Source organism: Chelonia mydas, chromosome 1, assembly GCF_015237465.2.
Source record: "Chelonia mydas isolate rCheMyd1 chromosome 1, rCheMyd1.pri.v2, whole genome shotgun sequence".
NCBI lineage: Eukaryota > Metazoa > Chordata > Testudines > Cheloniidae > Chelonia > Chelonia mydas.
In genome coordinates, this window is record NC_057849.1 from 250,590,810 (window position 1) to 250,613,566 (window position 22,757).

The following is a 22,757-nucleotide window of genomic DNA, read 5'->3' on the forward strand; positions in this document are numbered from 1 at the left end:
ACCAGAAAGGAAGGCAAGGAGAAGCAAGATCAATGGGGGAAAGGCAAGAGGGAGGCAAATGGGTGGTGAAGTAGGTTGAAAGAGCAGCTGCTGAAGACATGGCCAAGAAGGAGAGAAGTAGGAGACACAGGCTGATAAGCAGGGGGAGCAGCTGCCAAGTAAGCAGGTTGGGGCTGGGCTGGGAGCCTGGCAGATGCATACCTGGTGGGTCAGACCCCTTGAGCTAGTCATGTGTGCTGAATGCAGGGAAGGAGTTGCTTGCTGGCTGGCCAGAGGGCATGAGGAGGAGAGGCTGATTGGAAGGAGGAGAGAGCAGCGAACAGAGGAGCTGGAGACTTGGCCAGCTGTATTGGGCCAAAAGGGGCAGTGTGAGGAGGGAGTGCTCTAACTCTACTCACAGAGCCGTCCCCATGCAGCGATGCGTTTACATAAACACCGCTCTGTGCATTGCAGTGAGACTACACCCCTGCCCTGCTTTAAGTACAGTAACCCCTGACGAATATTGGGTTTGAGTATGATACAGAACACCAATACAATATTCATGCCTTACTGTCTGATAACACCTTCACAGCTGAAGATCCCACTGCTTCACAGCTGAAGATCCCACTGAATTAAACCACACAACACCCCTGAAAAGTAGACAGCTATTTCCATCCCCACTTTACAGTTGGGTAAACATCTACTTGGAGCACATAATGATTGATGCCCTAGAAGATCACATATGCACATTAGGCACTGGGGGGCGAACAATCTCAAATCTTCAGATCGCTGATGACATTGACAGCCTGGCAGGCAGCGAAGATGAACCTGCCAACCTTGTGAAATGATTGGATGAAACCTCAGCAAAATACGGCATGGAAATCAGTGCAGAGAAAACCAAGCTGATGACAAACAAACGTGACGGGATCAGCTCACATATCATTGTCAGTGGACAAGAGCTGGGGACAGTGAAACAGTTCAAGTATTTGGAGTCAATCATCACTGATGAAGGATCCAAGGCAGAAATTTGGGCAAGAACTGCGCAAACAACAGCAGCAGTGGCAAAGCTAAAGCCAGAAAATTTGGAGTAATAAGAACATCTCTCTGGAATGCAAACTTAAAACTGCTGCACGCATCAGTCACCTCCATTTTTCTGTATGCGTGCGAGACATTGACCCTTACGGCAGAACTTGAACAGAAAAATATGGGTAGTAGAAATGAGATACTTCCATAAAATCCTGGGCATCTCCTACTTTGACCACATCACTAATGAAGAGGTCCACAGTATCATCACCCAGTGCACTGGGTCATATGAAGACCTCCTGATGACCGTGAAGAAGCGCAAGCTGAAGTGGTATGGCCATGTAACAAGATCATCTGGCCTATCCAAGATCATCCTCCAAGGGACAGTACAGGGGAAGAGAAGAAGAGGTAGACAGAAGAAGAGATAGATTAACAACATAAAAGAGTGGACTGGAATGAACTTTGCAGAGATTCAAGCACTGACACACAACCATCAGCGGTGGAGACAATTGGATGATTGCTCTTCAGTGATGGTGACCCAACGACCAGTGCGGTTATGGGAGGGATGATGATGATGATGAAACTGAGGCATTGTGGTTAAGTGACTTGTCATGCCATGTCAGTGTGGGCAGTAGGAAGAGAACCCAGGATTCACAAACTTTAGGAGGCAAAGAAAGCTGGGACTTGCCACTTATTCTAATCCGTGTGCAAATGATGAGGAGGCATGGGAAATTCAGTAGAATCAAAGATGACCTTAAGAACAGGAGAAAAGAGCTGGAGACTGGGTTAGTGCCAGAAGATTGGAGATCCTTCAAGAGTCAAGTTAGAGTGGGAAAAAGTAAAGACAGATATCTGAGTCCAACTGATGGATGTGTCTATAGTCCAGCGAGGGGAGGGTTTGGAATTCATGGAGTGTTTAAAGCCTTCTGTGATCAGAGACTCGTTGGTCTCCCCTTAGCAAACGGGATTCCAACCACCTGGGTTCAAAAATGTTAGTCCTTGTTAGGCCGGCTTTAACCTGGTTAGGAAGGGGAGAGGGGCAAAGATGACAGACACTCGCATGAGCTTTGCTTACTGGAAAGAGGCTAGCTTTCTGAGCCAGAGATCATAATGCTGTGCCTATTGCCACTTTTCCTACTTCGAATCTGGTAGCTCTTTGTTGTCATTCTCTGGTAGTTAATTTAGTATCATGCCTCACCCCGAAGAGGAAGTCTGCCGAGAAGCAGTGGCAGAGGTCTGTGGTGTGACTCTGATGTGACTGGGGGAGTCAGCACAGAGACTGGGTTGCTGTCAGCAGCTGTGCGGTCCCCTTCATGCTCTGTAACTGCACAGAAATTGCTGCTGGGGCGGAGCAAACCACTGGGGTTTCACTGCAAGCTATTTTTCCTCTGACCGTTGCAGTGTAGGGAAGGCTGGAGGCAAAAAAAAAAAAAAAGACAGTTTTGGCTTGTGGATTTCTAAGTCTGAAGGTTCAAACAACTGTTTACATGTAAATCTCCAAACCAACAAACACATTTAGGGGAAAAACCAAAGTGAAATCTATGGAAGTTCTTTCTTTTGCTCTTGCACAGGAAAGAACTCGTTATCCAAAAATCTGTAATATCCTAGCCAGTCTCTTTCCCTTCAAATGTACAGTGCAATGTTATGGAACTATACATGTGTATGGAGGCCCACAGTTATTTGAACTATTCTTTGATTCTGCTTTGATCTATAGCAGTGGTTCTCAAACTTTTGTACTGGTGACCCCTTTCACATAGGCAGCCTCTGAGTGTGACCCCCACCCCCATACATTAAAAACACTTGTTTATACATTTAACACCATTATAAATGCTGGAGGCATAGCGGGGTTTGAGGTGGAGGCTGACAGCTCGCAACCCTCCATGTAATACCCTCACGATCCCCTGAGGGGTCTTGAGCCCCAGTTTGAGAACCCCTGATCTATGGTATCTCAGAAAATGAATTTTTTGGCTCTAGTGAAAGGAGCAATGTGACCTAGAGCTTAGAGCAGTGGCTCCCAAACTTGTTCCGCCACTTGTGCAGGGAAAGCCCCTGGCGGGCCGGACTGGTTTGTTTACCTGCCACGCCTGCAGGTTCGGCCGATCGCAGCTCCCAGTGGCCACAGTTCGCTGCTCCAGGCCAATGGGACCTGCTGGAAGCGGCGGCCAGTACGTCCCTCAGCCCGCGTCACTTCCAGCAGCTCTCATTGACCTGGAGCAGCGAACCGCGGCCAGTGGGAGCCACGATCGGCCGAACCTGCGGACGCAGCAGGTAAACAAACCGGCCTGGCCCGCCAGGGGCTTTCTCTGCACAAGTGGCAGAACAAGTTTGGAAATCACTGGCTTAGAGAAAGGCACTGGGAGTCAGGACACCTAGGTTCAGTTCCTGATAGTGTTACTGACTTATTGTGTAACCTTGATTATGTCACTTAACTGCTCTGTGTCTCCGTTTCCCCATCTGTAGAATGAAAATGAAAAGGCTTGCCCATCTCAGGGGTATTTCGAGGAGTGCTTTAATGCTTGTAAAACAGCTGGAGAGCTCTAGCTGAAATGTGTTATAGTAGTGCAAAGTATTAACAAATGACTGCCAATGCCAGAGAAGATTGGTGACTTAGGTTCTTTAGTGTAGACATAGCCTATGTCTGCATAGCTATGGCAGCATGGACCTAATTTGATGCAGCATACATCCACAGTTTTTCTGCTGGCTTGTATTTAGTGAATGTTACAGCAACCTCAGGGCTGTTCTAACTCGTGATCAGCTGACCATAGCCAGGTATGACCAGGATGTAAGGATGCCCCAGTTCCTTTTCCCAGAATCATGCCAAGAGTACAGGAGCTCCATGCTACCAAGGAATTCTCCCACGCAGGGTGAATTCTCAAGGTGTCGAGCCACCAACCTTATGGCCATGATGAGTTGCACAAGCAGCCAGAATGGGAGTCAGGATCTGAAACCTGTAGCACCCTGTATATACTTTGAAAATAAATAAAGTATATCCTGTAAATCCTATTGTCTCTCTGGTAGAAATCAGGTATTTCTACATCTGATGACTCTTGAGATATCAGACCTTAAAATGATCACTAATCCTTTGCCAACATGGTATTATTGGTATCAGTCTGGGACAGAACACAGCAAGTCTGAGAGCAGTGGAATTGTCCTCCTCTTAACAGCAACAGTTCTGCTGGTGAGATCTTCTACCAAACCCAAAAAGTCTTGCTGTAAATAAGATGAAGACACAGATCCACAAAGGTATTTAGGCCTAGATACCTTTCTGGAGCTGGGCCGAATTGAGATTGTCAACAATGACTTCTGGAAAGCACCACTAGAATGCTCTCAACACCAAATCATTTCTTCTTTTGCTCTTCCCTTTGGTGGGCCTAAACTGCAAAATTCTGGCCTGGATTTTGAACCCCTGAAGATAGTGGGTGTTCAAATCTGCAGGGGTTTGGTTTTGTTCTGCTCATTCTGAGACTGGGGTCAGCTATGAAATTCTAGTTTGGGCTCAACTCACTCAAATTCAGAGGGAACTTGTGCTACAAGTTTGTTTTGGGCCCATCTTATGCTTAATTTCTTCATGAGGAAAAAATCGAAATTAAATCAGCATTTCCCAAACTTTTCAAAGCTGACAGGTTTCAGAGTAGCAGTCGTGTTAGTCTGTATTCGCAAAAAGAAAAGGAGTACTTGTGGCACCTTAGAGACTAACCAATTTATTTGAGCATAAGCTTTCGTGAGCTACAGCTCACTTCATCGGATGCATCCGATGAAGTGAGCTGTAGCTCACGAAAGCTTATGCTCAAATAAATTTGTTAGTCTCTAAGGTGCCACAAGTACTCCTTTTTTCAAAGCTGAGTTTCATGTAAATGAAACCAATAGCACCCCTTACAACTAGTGTTAAAGGTCTAGCCTACATGAGGAGTCACTCCAGGCAGATTGTGTTAGGGACAGCAGAATCAGGGGAGCAGTAGGGGCTAGCACCTCCACAATGGAAAAACTGGGGGTGACTACATTTCTGCCCCCCCATGGATTGTTCTGCTATATTCTGGGAACCAGTGTTCCTTGTAAAGTGGACATGTGTTGGGGGGTGGGGCACAGAGGTGAGAGTGGGACTGGATGGGATGGAATGGCCACTGCAGGCTCTGGGCTCAGGCTAGGAAGCAGGTAGGAATTTGATTGGGTCAGGCCCAGGAGCAACTACCCCTGTCAACAGATGCCAACTGCCAGGACCCCCTTTCTCAGCCTGGAGCTGGCTCCCCACCCCTGAGCAGAGCAACCACCCCCACTACCCTCAAAGCGAGCTTCTGCTGCCTTTAAATTGTGTAGATCTAAATAATATGATACTGGGTATGTCTACACTGCAATTAAAACCCCACAGCTAGCCTATGCCAGCTGACACAGGCTTGTTGGGCTCCAGCTAAGGGGCTGTTTAATTGTATGGTAGACATTTGGGCTTGAGCTGGAGTCCAGGCTCTAGGACCTTGCGAGGTAGGAAAGTCCCAGAGCTTTGGCTGCAGCCACAATGAACCAGCCCCTGGGGGTCACAGGGCTCAGGGTGTGTCAGACGGCACTGGCCAGCCACGGATATCTAATTGCAGTGTAGACATACCCACTGTGACAAACAGGACAATCTCCTGGATAAATCTGAAGGTTTGTTTTATACTTTTGGGGTCCATCGTATTTAAAATGCAATTGTTTATGTGTTATTGTGCATGTAACTCCTCTAGATGTGACTAATGTAAACCTTGGGAAATATTAGGAACTTCAAATGATTTTTTTGAAACAATGTGAACTTGTAAAATTAAGTGGATTTCTCAGGAAAACTCTGCTGGGGGGTATGCTAATATAACCCCTCTGGTTAGGCAAAGATCTCATCTGTTTGAAGCTTTGCCCTGGAGAGGGGACACCTTGTCTGGCTGATTACCTATTCCCAGTCTCTTCAAAGACCTCAAACTGGATAAAGGACTCACTCACAGATTCATAGGAGTTTTTGTTCTAAGCAAAGCGTGTTATGAATTTGAAACCATAGGAAAAGGGCTGCTCACCTTTCAGAGCCCACATCAGGGTTGGGGTGATCTCTGGTAAGTTTATCAGCACGCGTGTAGGTTCTTTATTGTTTTTAATAGGTTCTCTCTGTGATGCTTTTACCTTAAAAATAAAATCTGCTTGCTTAGAAAGAACTGTGTGGTAACTTAAAATTGTGGCAATTATACTGCATATCATCTGAAGGGAGAAGCAAAGCTGGCCTGCTTAGGGTACTCTTTAATGGGAAAAACACAGTGGTAGCAAGGAACTGGTCACCCTGGAAATACCCTGGTCAGAAGGAAAAGAGATGTGGGTATCCACCCCAGAGAGGTGATGGCTGAGGAGCCTGAACTGGCTATCCTGGCTAGACCACAGAGGGGGAATACAGTACAGTTGTCCTGAACTGACAAATATTTCTGTTTTACATGCTTTGAGCAGTGAAACAGTTAACTGGCATTTTAAAATATCATTGTTGGGGTCTGAATTAGCATTCATTGAAATAAATGGGACAGTTCACAACCCAGAGCTATTGTTTCAGGCTGTTTGCAAACTCAGATGAACATTGTTGCATCACTTATGCTCAGGCCACATTGTCAAGGTTTTCGTCACAATCATAACAGCTGCTGTTGTTACTTTTTGGTTTTGAAATTAAAGCTGAGGCTCTGATGAACAAGTTAGAGAGTTTTCCACCCCACTCCCAGCTAGCTCCCGAACCTCAGTGGGAATATTCTGGAAAATGCTAAATTAAGTACCTTTCACAATAAGCAACATGAAAAAAAAATCAAAACACAATTCCAAGTGTTTATTATGTATTAAAAATACTGTAAATAAGCCATACAGTTCACTTCACAGTAACCTAAACAACTGTTAGAAACTTGAAAAGAAAAGTCAACAAAGAACAGTGCAGTTCAAAAAGTAACAACAAAATTATCTCAATGCAGTGCATCCGCCTCACTTATTAAGACTTACTTGACTTATTAGCAACTTCTCACTATGTACAGTGGGAACAGCATTACAAATAGCTGGGTATTTTATTCTTAGATATCGAAGGGAACTCCCTCTTTACCTCTGCTGTTCCCAGAAATTACCGTTTGTTGGAGGTGCTAGTTCTATGAATCATTTTCTAATGCAGCCAAAGAGTTGGTTAAAATAGGGCATGCATTACACTCTCTGTAACGTGGGCTAGCAGATATCCCCATTTACAGAGCAGTCTGCACCAAGGCATAAGTACCTTTGAAAAACAACCTTTGAAAAGTAAACCTCAGAAAGAAAGGAAATCAGAAATCCTTTTCTAGGGTACAACCCCCCAGAAATTCCATGTTGGAGAGGTTCTTAGAGTGCTTGAAAATCTTTAATATTTGACAGTCATTCTGATTCTCAGCCAACCTGAGGCTTGCTCGTACTCCACTGAAGTCAATGACACACTCCCACCGACTCCAGTTGTACAGAATACAGTAATACTAATTAAAGTCACTATCACCTCAGAGGCAATCTTGAGAGGCATTTTATTGAGAAACAATTCTGTTGGTATCATTCTGAATCTTCTCTTCCTCCTCCTGTGGTATTATTAGCAGGCTTAGGCATGGTCTACAGCTAAAACATACGTCAGTCAGGGGTGTGTCGCCCCTCCCCCATGCAGCAACCTAGGTATGCTGACAAAAAACCCCAGTTTGTGTGCTTACAGGAGAGGGGTTCTATTGGGATAGCTAAAGTCACTGGGGGAGGTGGTGTTCTTACACTGGCAGAACAACTCCTGTGTCCTTGGACGTTGCATCTACACTAGGGTGCTGTGCCGGCATAGGCAGTGGTGTTTTTAGTTCCTCTCCTCAGTCTTCCTCACTCAAAGCCCTGATCATCTCCACAGCAACTAACCGTGATATCACAAAAAGGAATTAGGACTTCAAGGGAAAGATTCTGACAATGTAAATAATCCCAAAATAACACGGCAAAACGTGACTGAGCCCTCTGGCAATGAATCACATCCTTCAATTCACATTCCTCTTCCCAGCCATGCTAATCTGTACATCGGGGTTTGGAGGTGCTGGGGAAAGGGGCATATGGGCACAAATATGTCTACTCTTTAGCAGTGCCATGGAACACCCCTCAGCAGCTCTCGTCTCACGTTTTTTGGAGAACTAGAGTCTGTAGGTGCCCTATACTTCTCCCCACTCCATGAGTTTTCCTGTGTGCGGTTATGTATGCATGGCAGTCAGAACTTGCTTCTTTCCCTACATGGTGGAATAAGCTGAAGAAACAGATGAGTTGCCTCAGGCCTAGTCTACACGTATTGGTTTTACCAGCATGAATATGTTGATTAAGGGTGTGTTTGTTTGGTTTTAAAACCATAATACCACTAAAAATCCTAGTGTGGATGCAGTTACAGCAGTATAAGGTACCTTATGCCAATATAGCTACTCCCCTTCCACTAGGGGAATAGCTAACCCAGTATAAAGCACCTTTATATCAATATATCTATGGGTCTGTCTACACTACAGCCGCTACAGTGGCACAGCTCTGCATTGTAGCTGTGCCACCTTAGCATCATAGCGTAGATGTTTTCTACATCGACAGAAGGAGTTTTTCAGTCGATGGAGAGACGGATTAACTACAAGAGGCGGTAGTGAGATCTCCAGAAGAATTCTTCCTTTGACCTAGCTGCATCTACCCCGGGGAGTTAGGTCAACCTAATTATGTTGCACAGGGCACATTTTTCACAGCCCTGAGCAATCAAGGTAGGTCTATCTAATTTTAAGTGTAGACCAGGCCAATATCTACGGTAGGGAAATTGTGCTGCTGTAACTATACCAGTATACTTAAAGGAGTACAACTTTCTAGTGTAGACTAGGCCTTAGTAATTTACCCTACTCACCCACCTATCCATCCGAACGCACAAAACTTTTAAAAATGAAACTAAACAGAAGAGAGATCCAGGAACTAAGCAGAACTGTCTCTAATTATGTGTCCTTGTTTTCTTTGGAGGTGTCAAAACACTGGGTATACAAAAGCTATTCTTTTAAATTCAATAACTGCACAGTTAGCACTGTTCACTTAAACTTTTTCATGTATCTTTTCTACTTTCATAAACAATCTATCCAGATCATTCCTTAGGTCATCTACCAAACTCCTCACAGACTCCATATTGTTCTCATTTGTTTCTATTTTCACTGAGTAAGCAACTAAACTATCTACTGCAGTTCTTATCATTTTCAAGTCAGATTCAACTTGATTGACAGAAGATCTTAATGTGTCTACAGAGCCTTCTACAGAAGACAGTTTTTCAAGATAGTCTTGAGATTGTGCTTGGCCCATCTGAGGCTTTTCTTGATCCAGCAAAGCACTAACTTGTTTCTGGATGTTATGAAGTGCATCAGCAGAGTCTGGTAGGTCACTCACACTTCTTCTCAGTTCATCAACATCATTGTATAATGAGAGCTGAGATTCACTAAGACTTTGCACAGTGTCTGTTATTGAACGTACATCACCATCTGAGGTACTACGCAGAGATGCAATGGCTTCCTCTAGAGTTGCTAGCTTTCTTTCATACGCTTCGTGCTTAGAAAGAAGTGATTCCATCTTTTCAGTCTGTTGAGCATCAGTAGAACTTAGAGACAGAAAATTGTCTTCTACACCTCTGAATCTGAGTTCAAAGCCTTCCCTGTTCTTTTCAAGGGTTTCTAACACATTTTTGGAGAGTACATTTTCTTCCTGTTTGTTAAGGTTGGCTTTAATTTGCTGTAAATCTTCATCCAGTCTTTTAATCTCATCAGGGAGCTGCATAATGGATTCTTCAGCTTTAAGAACTTTCTCTTGAAAAGCTTTTAATGAAAGGTGTTCTGTGTCTGCAGTCTCTTTGAACTTCTCAAGTTCCTGTTTGAGGTTGACTAATGCTTTGATTTCAGTATAAACATCAGATTCCATGGACTCTATTGTACTTTTCAGAGACTCTATGGCCTTCTCTTTGGTTTTCATGGATGTTTGCATCTCATCAACAGCATCTTTCAGAGCCTTTAATTCATGTTTATACACATCTGTTTCTCCCAGTGAAGCCACCTTTGCTTTCATATCGTTGATTTCATTTTGGCTCCTTTTCTGGACTTCAGTGAATATGGCAATGTTATCGTTGATAGACCTGGTCAACTCTGTTAATCTTTCTTCCACAGTGTTTTCAAGTGACATGAAGTCTCGTTCTCTTGCATCCTTTACCACATGAATGCCATCAGACAGGTCTTTCAAGATTTCATTTTGTAGTTTTTGAAGAACCTCACTGATTCGATTTATTTCACTCTCCCCTTGTTTAACACTCTTCTCAGTAACTTCTTGTTTATGCTGAGCACTTTTCATCATGGATTCAAAACCTCCAAATGTGGCTTGAAGAGAATGCACCTAAAAACAGAAATCCACATATGTTCAACTTAAATTTTCATCTTATGTTAGTTGATGAGGATGTCGCTATCTACTTATTTACTTATAACCCCCACTATTGTAGTATCTGAGAACCTCAGAATCTTTACTGTTCCCTCCCTCAAGCATTCTGGTGATGCTGGGAAGTACTATTATCAAATAGGAAACTGAGGCACAAAGAAACAAAAGCTTGGGCTACACTGGAAAGTTATACCGGCATACAGGAGTTGGAGAGAGGTGTAAAAAAACACACCCCGACCGACATAGTTACGGCTGACAAAACCCCCAGTATAGATGCAGATATCTTAACAGAAGAATACTTCCAGCCAAGTGGCTACCGTTGTTCAAGGTGGTGGTGTTCCTACACTGGCAGAATAACTCCTTCCGTTGGTATAGGCTGCATCTATGCTAGGGGGCTATGCCAGCATAGATATGCCCAGCAGGGGATGCAGATGGAGCCCTAGGCCCAGGGGCCGCACTGAAGAGCCAGTGTCCAATAGAGGGACCAGCGCTCATGGGATGCAGCCTTCTGCTCCCCACCTGACCCCGGCCCATCAGTGCAGACAGAGTCTGTGCAGGGAAAGTGGACAGACTGGTACTGAAAAAGGGTTGGGGTCAGGAGGAGAGCTTGTCCTGCACAGGCTCTCTCAGAAAGGGGAGCAGATGGGGCTCTGTGCCCTGGGGCTGTGCTGATGGGCCAGGGTCAGCAGGGGAGCTTCTCTGAAAAATTCCCAGGTCCTGAAAAAGCCAAAACTGAAGTGAAGTCTGTAAAACCCAAATAGTAGCTTTTTCAAAACTCAGGAATTCTTCTGAGAACATGAAGGGCTTTGCCTATTTGGTATAAGCTGATGGTCTCAGTCCAGCTCCCTGTCCAAATCACAGAAATTACCTCCACCGTTGGCACTGACTGGCACATTTGTTTACAGTCTCAGCTCAGAGGCCAAGGCATCACTGAGCATGAAGACTGAACTACCTCTCCCCCCTAGAATAAGGATCTAGGCATATGAATGGGAAAGCTTGCACGGCCATTGCCTGGCTGGTCCCGTTCTGCGGATAAACAGAATTTCAGGCTTTGGGTCTATGAAGGTGGCAAGTTCCACAAGCACTAAATTCACACAATTTAAAAAACCCCAAGTGATTTTAAAAACTCACACCGACTTCAGTGGGGATCCTGCACAAAAGAACTCTTACAGGTTTTGGCTGTGTGGCAGTGGTGAATAATGCATGCTACAGGAATCCTGGAGATGCTGTCTTGGCTCATTCCCTGCTACACATGTGGAGTGTGCATTAATCAGTACTGCCATGCAGTCTGTCAGGTTTATTGATTAGATAAGCAGCTTCAGACCTGGTTTCATTTTGTAAATAACATTATTAAATGGATGCACTTAAAAGAAAATATCTTATTTTTAATTATAAAAGGCCAAGTCATGAGGTCTTCATTCAGCTCCCAAGCCTACAAACACTTCCCACATGAGTTAGCTCATTAATTCAGTTACTAATGAATAAGTAAGTTATTCAGATACATGTCTGCAGGTTTGGATGCCCAGGTTGAACCTCCCTTGGTTTCAATGGGTGTCTGAGCTGAGTAAGGACTGCAGGATTTGGCCAAAAGTCTTTTAATTTTGTTTTAAATGCAAACATTAAGTGATATGCTGTTGATAGGTCCAAGTAATCCCCAAACTTTACAGGTGACCTGCAAAGGAAGCACGGTTTTACTATCCTTTTTTTCTTCAGGATGTATAGAGAAGGGGTAAAAGATTTCTCCCCATCCTCCAATTTTTTTCAAAGCCTACTAAATTTATTCCTTAGGGCTTGTCTTCACTACTGTGCTGCGCCGATGTAGCACGTCTGGTAAAGACACGCTACGTTGACAGGAGAGTGCTCTCCCGCAGATGTAATTACTCCACCTCAGCGAGAGGCGGAAGCTATGTCGGTGGGAGAGCATCTCCCACTGATATAAAGCATTGTGTACATCGCGCTAAGTCGATGTAACTTACGTCACTCAGGGGTGGTTTTTTCACACCTGAGCGATGTAAGTTACATCAACTTAAGCAGTAGTGTAGACAAGCCCTAAGAAACACCAGTTATAGTATCATAGCTATTTCTTGTTTTGCTGGAGCACCAAAGGGAGTTTTCTCAGCCTTCTGTTGAAGGGATAAGAGTATTTGAATCTTTAACAAGGAGAGTCTTTCTCCCAAACATTTGCCAGGTGTCTGAGGTAAATGGGTGTTAACAAAAAGCAAAGTTTTAAATAGTTTGTTCAAAAATCAAATTCCCTCTCAATTGCTCAAATTTCAATCTAATTTGATTATGTTATAATCTCACTGCTTCTCCAGTTGTTCAGGAAAAACAGAGTAGATAAGACCTGATATTTCTAATAGAAAAATAAGCAGGAAAAAACCCACTCTTGAATCCTACCTTGTCCATGCCCTAACTCCTTACCACAGTTGCCAACTTTCATGCTGTAAATAAGCACCCCGACTTTCACAATAAGCCAAAAATCAAGCTAATCCCATTTCAAAATTAAGCCAAAACAAGCCAATCCCTAAGAACCCCAATACTCTATGTGACTAGATCCCCCTGGCCTGCAGTCTGGAACCGTGGTGGGCCTGCTGTGTACCCCTGACTCTCTCCCCCACTTGCCCCTGCTTGCCGGGAGCCGATCAAAAAAAGAAGCAACAAGCTAAAAGCTGGCCAACAAGCAACTCACAAGCCAATTAAGCCAAAAACAAGCCCAATTTCTGCAGCTTTTTTGAGGGTTTGGCATATCTGCTCCTTACCCTTCTCGCCTCAAAAAAAAGTCCCAGGCCTCCTTCATATATCATAAAGAACCAAAAAGGGCGTGGAGGTGGGGGAGGAGGGGGAGAGAATCCTTTCCTTTGCAGGCCACCTTTAAAACTTAAAGGAAAGATGATTACATTTTAAGCAGTTTGTACCCTGAAGGTCTTATATGAGACTAGAAAGAAATTAAATGGGAAAATGTGAATAATAATGTTACTCAAATTGCTATGTGGCAATGGTTATTAAATTGATAATGGTTCTATCAGTAGTTACCGCCCAGTGGTCTTTCAGTCTGATTTTACCATATACAGAGTTTTTCACTACAGAACTTTTTTCTGTATCTCTTTAAAGTTGTCATGTCACACATCAGGTGTTTATAAGCCTTACATAGTGCAGGGAAACTATTGCTCACCTATCTCCTCCTGCAGACACAGCTGTAAAATTAAACTAATGTGCTAAATTCATCCTATTAACTAACCTGTCTCCAAATGTTACTGTTATCGGACCAGAGAATCTGGCTCTCTAATGTCACAATGTGCCAGGTCAGGCCTAAAGTGCCAGATGTGGCCAGTGGAGGATTCTCTGTAACTGGAAGTCTTTAAAACATGATTTGAGGACTTTGGTAACTCAGTCAGATGTTATGGGTTTATTACAGGAGTGGGTGGGTGAGGTTCTGTGACCTGCAGTGTGCAGGAGGTCAGACTAGATGATCATTATGGACCCTTCTGGCCTTAAAGTCTGTGAGTCTATGAGACAGATCCCCACTCTCTTTCCTGACATAGGGAGAAGGGTGTGTGTTGGGGCATGGTAGAATGGAGCTCTACTATGCCTGATTCTCCTCTTGTAATGACCCTGATGGACCATATGCCAAGTGATGTAGGTTGAAGCTGTTCCCCTGCACCTTTAACTTACTACAGGGCCACATGGTTGAGGATCAGAGCTCTAATGTAAAATAGAATCAAGCCCAATATAGTCAAGATAGACCAATTTCTAATTTAATTAATCTTAATATGTACTCAGCCTATTTACTCTAAATGGCTTGCTGACCCCTACATGAGCCCTTTGCAAGAAAGGGATAAAACCCTAACTTCAAAATAACAGTTCACATTCATTATAAAATAAGGGTTTGGAATGGCTTCCATTTGAGAAGAGACTAAAAAGATTAGGACTGTTCAGTTTAGAAGAGAGATGACTAAGGGGGGATATCATAAATGTCTATAATGTCCATATATGTCTATCATGAATGCTGTGGAAAAAGTGAACCAAGAGGTTGTGTCTAGCTGTGCCCCCAAAAGCATGGATTTCAATCACAGTCTTTGAAAGGCTTAATATCATATATAAGACAGAAAAATATTCTTCTACTGACAACCAGTTTTCTCCTTTAAAAAGTCATGTTAACATGTCAAATAATCTTAGCTCCTCTGTAAATTGTGCTAAAATAATCTTTGCTCCTCTGTCAATTGTGCTATACTACAAAGACTAACTACAACTTGCCACATAATTTCCTTTCCCTTCCTACAGCTGATGTGAATAGCAGATGAGCTTATATAACTCTTACTTCAGACAATGGCTCTGTTTGGCAAAAGACCAAAGAGGGTGGAGGACGGAGTTCCCTCAAAGCAGCCTGAACTGGCAGTGCTATATAGGTATAGCACAGTATCCTACAGTGATATTAGGCCATGAATTGATCTCCTCCCTCTGCCTTTCATCCTTACATTAGAAATGCATGCCTAATGTTAGCCATCCCTGACACACAGGTAGGTGGAGTTTTATCTCCCTTTGGAACTAGAACATAGATATAAGAGCTGCAAAACTGGGTCAGACCATGGTCCATCTTGCCCAGTATCCTGTCTCCACCAGTGGCCTGTACCAGAGCTTCAGAGAGAGCGTACAGAACAGGGCAATTTTGGAGTGATCCACCCCTGTCTTCCACTCCTGACTTCTGGTAATCAGGTTTAGGGTCACTCTGAGCATGGTTGCGTCCCTGACCATCTTGGCTAATAGCCATTGATGGACCTATCCTCTATGAATGCACCCAGTTCTTTTTTAACCAGTTATACTTTTCACCATCAGAGCATCCCAAGGCAATGAGTCCCACAAGTTAGCTGTGTGAAAAAAGTACTTCCTCTTGTATTAAACCTGCTCCAATTAATTTCATCAGGTGACCCCTGGTTTTTGTAGTGTGGGAAAGGGTAAATAACACTTCTTTATTCACTTTTTCCACAGCATTCATGATTTTTTAGATCTTTATCAGATCACCCCTTAGTCACCTCTTTTCTAAACTGAGCAGCCCTAATCTTCTCTCCTTGTATGTTCCAAACCCTTGATCATCTTTGTTACCCTCCTTTGAATCTTTTCTAGTTCCACTATATCCTTTTTGAGATGGGGAAACCACAACTGGACACAGTATTCAAGGTGTAGGCACACTTTGGATAGCTAATTATTTAAAACATCATTTGTGCGCCTCTCTCTCAGAGCCTGGTGTTAACTTGTGATTTTGGCCACAGCATTCCAGAGATGAAGGGAGCACATTTTACACATTCCTATGCTTGGTAGGCCTCAAGACAAATTAAGGCTGGGATTTTCAAAGGGACCTAAGGGAACCAGAAACCCAAATCCCATAGATTTTGAAAATCCCAATCTAAATATTCAAACTAGTAGAGTGATGCTGATATTTCCAATAATCTCAGCCTTCCCTTTGATACACAAGGGAAGAATAAAAGAGACACTGCCTGGTGTTACAGCACCTGTATTCGAATTGCTCTCTTTCAGAAAAAGCTCTCCTTAAAAATGTCTTGTTGCTACAGAACAAAATATTAGCCCTGGGAAATGATGGCTGTAACAGGCTGCTCAAGAGAGAAATGATAGTATGATTACGTCTAGGAACTTAGGCGTGATCTACACTATAAAGTTAGGCCATGTCTACACTGCCACTTTACAGCGCTGCAACTGTCTTGCTCAGGGGTGTGAAAAAACACCCCCCTGAGCGCTGCAAGTTTCAGCATTGTAAAGTGCCAATGTAGATAGTGCACTAGCACTGGGAGCCGCACTCCCAGTACTGGTAGCTACTCCCCTCGTGGAGGTGGTGTTTTTTGTTGTTGTTTTTTAATAGCGCTGGGAGAGCTCTCCCCCAGCGCTGGTGCCACGACTACACAGCCACATTAAAGCGCTGCCGTGGAAGCACTTTAACGTGGCTAGTAAAGACATGCCCTGCAGTCAGCTTTACTACATTGCTCAGGCTGTGAAAAATTTCACACCTTATGCAGTGTAGTTAAGCCAACCTAAGGCCCGCTGTACACACCACTAGGTTGACGGAAGAACCCTTTCCATCCCTATAGAGTTTAAGCTACAGTGACACCACTGCAGCATTTCTAGTGTAGACATAAAGAACTCTACTTTCAGTGAGTGCTTGACGAGAGAGGGATGGTATGTGTGGAAGGAAAACTAAAACTTCAGTGTTGCACTGTCTTGGCTCGCTCTCTTTTGTGCTCACACAGAACACACTCACAGCAGCCAGCCTCTGCCTGTTGAGTAAGTAGAGGACAGAAATTGATCTGAATTGCGTGCCTATGAGTTTCACAGATCAGGACTCCTCTTAGTTTAAATCCCTTGTCAGCTATTAGAGGACAAATAGGCTTGTGGTGATAGCACTGGACTGGAACTCAAGAGATCTGGCTTCTGTTCTTGGCTCTGCCATAGGCTGTCTGTGAGATCTTGGCCAAATCACATAATCTGGCTGAGCCACAGCATCCAATCTGTGAAATGGAGAAAACAATACTTTCCTTCTTCACAAGGATGCTGCAAATCTGATTCACTAGAGTCTGTGAGTTGCTCAGGTACTGAAGTGATGAGTGCCATAGAAAATACAATAAATAATTATATAACTACCTAAGTTCTTATACTGAGGCTATGAATTATATTCCTATGTCATACATGCCAAGCTTTTGATCCCAGTATCTCCCTTCCCCCATATATCTTTAAACAAATATTAGGCAAATTAAAATGTGTCTGTCACGTTCGTCAGTACCATGTGAACTTGAAATCCAGCCAGCATGAAAAACTGAGTTCTAGGATCACATATGCATTGTAGGTGTTTTTCTTTCCCCTGTTGCTGTGTAAAAGACCCACACAAACAAACAAGAAACTGACCAACTAAACCCCCTGTCCTGCACACTGACCCACGTGGGCAGATTCTTCACCTACATGGAAACCCCTGATCCCCATGGATCAGCTTACAGTTCGAGGCCCTACTGATCACACAGGGAAAACAGTGAAACTGAATGACTATACACAGGATGCTCTCAGATGTACAAAACCCGCAAACTGAAAAAACAGACATTTTTTCTCTGATCCATTTCAGTTATAATAATCTCAGGTGTTACTGTATGTAACACTTCCTAACAGAAGTGCGATTTTTATTTTAAGTTGACAGTATTTCTAACATTTTTTTAAAAAGTGAAATATTTTAAGCCATCCTGAAAGGTGTGGGAAGTGCATTGCACTGCCATGCCTGAAGCTCTAGCCTAGAAGCGGATTCCGTTTGAGCAAAAATAGCATCCTCCAGTTTCAAGGAAAAGGGTACCTCTCCGATCAATTGGGCCACACACTTCACTGACTACTTCATTACACTCCTGTGGACATCAGTTGCAACAGAAGTTGCTGGTCTCATCCTCTTGGCTGGAGATAATGTAGGAATTTGGCAGACACTGTAAGCAGCGAGGGTGCAGCCAATCAGCAGTTCTGGTGCTACCACTATTGCTTTTTAAAACAGGTGGGATTTTTGCTTTTCATAATGTGCAGCAAATTCGACTGCCACTGAAAACTGCAGGAAAATAAGGGCGATGCATAGTCAAAAACAGTGACAGGGTAAAAGCAAAACATGCTCTGCTGCTATCTATGGTGTAGGAATATCCAAGATTACTTCGGTATAACTCAGGGGTGTGAATAAGCCACCCTCCTGAGCAACATAGGTTACACTAACCTGAGTGCCAGTGTAGACAACGTTAGGTTGGCAGGAGAGCTGCTCTGCTGCCGACACAGCTACTGCCTGGGGGAGGGGGGGTGGATTTATTAGGGCTAGTCTACACTGGCAATGCTAAAAAGCTGCCACAGCAGCGCTTTAATGTGGCTTGTGTGGTGGCGGCGCTGAGAGACAGCTCTCCCAGCGCTCTAAAAAAACCCCACCCCCACGAGGGGCAACGCTCCCAGCGCTGGGGCATCGTCTACACTGGCGCTTTAGGGGCGCTTCAACTTGCTGTGCTCAGGGGGGTGTTTTTTCACACCCGTGAACAAGCGCGTTGCAGCGCTGTAGAGAGCCAGCGTAGAGAAGCCCTGAGCCAGGAGAGCGCTCCCCAAGGGCACAGAGCGTCTTCACGGGACGCAGCCCTTCTCCTGGGGACGAGCCCTTTGTCTGCTTCTGCTCCTGCCGAGCGCCGGCACCGCCTTGCCTCCAGGCTTGGCCTCTCTCAGCGCCGTCACGCCACGCGCTCCCTCTGCCCTCACAGCAATGGAGTCGGCAGAGTTTGGGGAGCCCTGGCAAAGTTTGCGAGCGCCCCCCCGGCCCGCCAGTGGAGGGGTTGGCGGGTGGACAGAGAGAAACCACCCACCTCCTTGCCCTTACCTTCTGCGCGACCCCCTCCAGGGCGCGGGCCAGCTCCTCCCGCTGCCGCGCCGAGCCCTCGTGGCGCAGGCTGAGCTGGCCGAGCTGCCCGCGGAGCTGCTGCACGCCCCAGCCCGAGAACGCGGCGGCTGCGACCAGTGCCAGGGAGAAGAGAAGGTTCAAAGCCCTGCCCAGGCTGCAGGCGGACGGGCGGCCTCCCGCCGCTTTGCTCCCCTTGGCGGGAGCCGCCGCCTGCTGCTGCTTCTTTGCCACGTCATCCGCGCCGCCGGAGTGGGACTGGGCCCCCTTCTCCGAGCCCGCCGAGCCGCTGCCCTTGCTGCTCCGCTGTCTGGCGGCGGACATGCCGGCTGGGAGGGCGGGCGGCGCAGCTGCTGCCCAGCGAAAGAGGCCGGCGGCGCTTTGGGCGGGTTAATCAGCGCGGGCTCCGCGGGAAGGGCTCAGCGCTGCGGGACCGAGCCGCTCTCGCTCCCCATTCAGTCCGGGCAGAGGCTATGGGGTAGGAGGGTGGGGTGGCTCCAGCCACAGGAGCCGGGGCTTCCCCGCCCCGCTGCACACCCAGCGCCGCCTCCCCAGCCCGGCGAGAAGGGGGAGCTGCCACGCACACCGAGAGGAACCAGCCCAGCTCCATTCCCCAGCGAGCCCCTACGGGGGAGCCGTGCAGTTAGCGTGACCAGATAGCAAAGATGAAAAATTGGGACGGAGTGTGGGGGGTAATCGGCGCCTGTATAAGAAAACCACCCAAATACCGGGACTGTACTTATGAACTTGGGACATCCGGTCAAACTACATGCAGTGCTGCGGAGGGGAGAGACTAGCAGCCCTTGCCTCTGTGGCATTTTCTGTTTGAAGTCTACTGACCAAACTATAGGCAAGGGAGCCACACCTACTGTTAAGGCCCTGTCCACACTGACAAGTTTCTGTGCAGTAAACCAGCTTTCTGCATTGTAACTCCCGAGGTGTACACACTGCCAAGCCACTTAGTGCACAGAAACTGCACAGTTGCAGCGCTTTAAAAAAAACCACCCCGACAAGAGGCGTACGGCTTTCTGCGCCGGGGTACAACGCCACCGTGCCAGTGTAGACACCCTGGTCGATTACAGCGCTGCAACTGGCTTACTGGAGGTATCCCACAATGCCTGTTCTCACCTCTCTGGTCATTGGTTTGAACTCTGCTGCCCTGTCCTCAGTTGACCAACCGTCATCCCCACCCTGTACATTCATTTGCAAATTTGAAAGTCCCCTTCCTGTTTGCTTGGTGATGCATTCAGTGGTCCCAGTGTATCTTTTCAGGTGGCCATGCCTGTTCAACGCACCAGGCGATCTCCCACTTGGAGCAATGTGAGCTGCTGGACCTCATCAGCATCTGGGGAGAGGAGACTGTCCAGTCCCAGCTGCACTCCAGCTGTAGGAATTATGATACCTATGGCAGATTTCACGATGCATGACAGAAAGGGGCCATGACCGGAACACACTGTAGTGCAGGGTCAAAGTGAAGGAGCTGCGGAACGCCTAGCACAAGGCACGGGAGGCAAACTGCCGCTCTGGTGCTGCACCCCCGAGCTGCCAGGTCTACAAAGAGCTGGATGCAATACTTGGCGGCGACCCCACCTCCACTGCGAAGGCCACTGTGAATACTTCACTGGCTCGCGTGCCACTCAAGAGTGGACCGAGCCAGGAGGAGGAAATCTTGGATGAGAATGGGGAGGGGGACCCAGAGGCAAAGGACAGCTCGGAGGTCAGAGATGCATGCAGCTAGGGGCTCTTTTCTACCCCAGAAGAGGCTAGCCAGTCACAGCTGTTGGATGTTGGTGAAGCACAAACAGGAGAGGAGGCCTCTGGTAAGTGGCTTTGATTTTGGGAATCGCTGAAGAGAGTTGTTGGGTGCAGAAGGCATAGGTGCAGACTTCCCCGCTTTCCCCTGGGTGCTCAACCCCTCCCCCCCCCCCACACACACACTCTGCCCCCGGCCCCACCTCTTCCCCGCCCCCATTCCAACCCCTTTCCCAAAGTTCCCACCCCAACTCCACCCCTTCCCTGCCCCTATTCTGACTCCTTCCCCAAATCCCTGCCCCGGCCCTGCTACTTCCCCACCTCCTCCCCTGAGCGCGCCATGTTCCCGCTCTTCCCCTTCCCTCCCAGCACACCGCCAAACAGCTGTTTGGTGGCGGCCAGGGGGAAGCGCTGGGAGGTAGGCAGAGGAGCAGGGACGTGGCATGCTCGATGGGGGGAGGACTCCCACTACAATCAACACCCATGCCTCTGCAGGTTGGTCCTGCTGAAGTACAGTACCTGCTGCATTGTACTCCAAAGGAGAAAGTTGGATATGATCTCTGGACATACATAAATCTTTAGCCGCCCCGGGACCCCACCTCCTCCTCGGACCTTCCCTTCCCCCATCCCCCTCACTGCTGATGGTTTTTTGTTTGACGCTCTCCTCCGGTTGTTGTTTTTTAATAAAACAATTGCGTTGATTTGAAAGCAATCTCTGTTCTCTTAATTGAAAGCAAACAGAGCCCTGCAAAGCAGCAGCCAATTATGTTAAAATTTCATATTGCATCGTCTGCACCAATCACAATCATCTCCTAGCATTGCAAGCACTCCTAGCATTGCAAGCATTCCAAGCTTAGCAACAAATATTAGTGGCTTTCAGCTTCAGATTGCTGCTTCAAGGCATCCCTGATCCTTATGGTCCCGTGCTGCCCCCCCTCTAATAACCCTGGTCTCTGGCTGTTCACACTCAGCTTCCAGGCACTGAGCCTCTGCGGTTCAACCCTGAGAGAAGCTTTCACCCTTCCCTTCACAAATACTGTGGAGTGTACAGCACACGGCTATAAGCATAGGAATACTGTCATCGGCCAGGTCCAGCTTCCCATAGAGGCAGCGCCAGCAGGCCTTTAAATGTCCAAAAGCACACCCAACAGTCATTCTGCACTTGCTCAGCCTGTTCTTGAACTGCTCCTTGCTGCTGTCAAGATGCCCTGTGTATGGCTTCATAAGCCACGGTATAAAGGGGTAGGCAGGGTCTCCCAGGATCACAATGGGCAGTTCGACTTCCCCTATGGTGATCTTCTGGTCTGGGAAGAAAGTCCCTGCTTGCAGCTTCCTGAACAGGCCAGTATTCCGAAAGATGTGTGCGTCATGCACCTTTCCGGACCAGCCTGCGTTAATGTCTGTGAAACGCCCACAAGCGCCTGGAGAACCATTGAGAAATACCCCTTGCAATTAATGTATTCAGTGGCTAGGTGCCAGAATTGGAATAGGCGTGCCATCTATCATCCCTCCGCAGTTAGGGAAGCCCATTTGTTCAAAGCCATCCACAATGTTGTGCACATTGCCCAGAGTCACAGTCTTTTGGAGCAGGATGCGATTAATGGCCCTGCACACTTCCATCAACACGAGTCCAGCGGTCAACTTTCCCACTCCGAACTGGTTAGCGACCAATCAGTAGCATTCTGGAATAGCCAGCTTCCACAGTGCAATCATCGTGTGCTTCTCCAACGGCAGGGCAGCTCTCATTCTTGTGTCCTTGTGCTGCAGGGCTGGGGCGAGCTCATCACATAGTCCCATGAATGTGGCTTTCCTCATCTGAAAGCTCTGCAGCCACTGCTCGTCATCCCATACGTGCTTCATGATGTGATCCCACCACTCTGTGCTTGTTTCCCAAGCCCCAAAGCAGCGTTCCACTGTGGTCAGCACCTCCATGAATGCCACAAGCAATCTCATGTCATAGCTAGTATGCGTGGCGAGATCAATGTCACACTCTTCTTGCCTTTGTAGTTTAAGGAATAACTCCACTGCCACTCGTGATGTGTTGGTCAGAGCAAGCAGCATACTGGTCAACAGTTCAAGATCCAATCCTGCAGCCTGAACAGGCAGGGTGCGCAGTACACAAACCATTGAAAGATGGCGCCAAATGCGGACAGAAGCACAGGGATTGCTG

The 22,757-nt window shown here is 46.4% G+C and overlaps 1 protein-coding gene across 1 annotated transcript; it reads right to left on the bottom strand.

Annotated features, from left to right (window-relative positions):
* Positions 1-6,802: 6,802 nt before the first annotated feature.
* On the bottom strand, positions 6,803-19,388 carry CKAP4 (cytoskeleton associated protein 4). Its single transcript, XM_007066149.4, has 2 exons — positions 18,818-19,388; positions 6,803-10,398 (listed from the first exon to the last, which is right to left on the bottom strand). Exons 1-2 carry the CDS (start codon positions 19,157-19,159, stop codon positions 9,064-9,066), a joined length of 1,677 nt encoding a protein of 558 aa, XP_007066211.3. The 5' UTR covers positions 19,160-19,388; the 3' UTR covers positions 6,803-9,063.
* Positions 19,389-22,757: the final 3,369 nt, after the last annotated feature.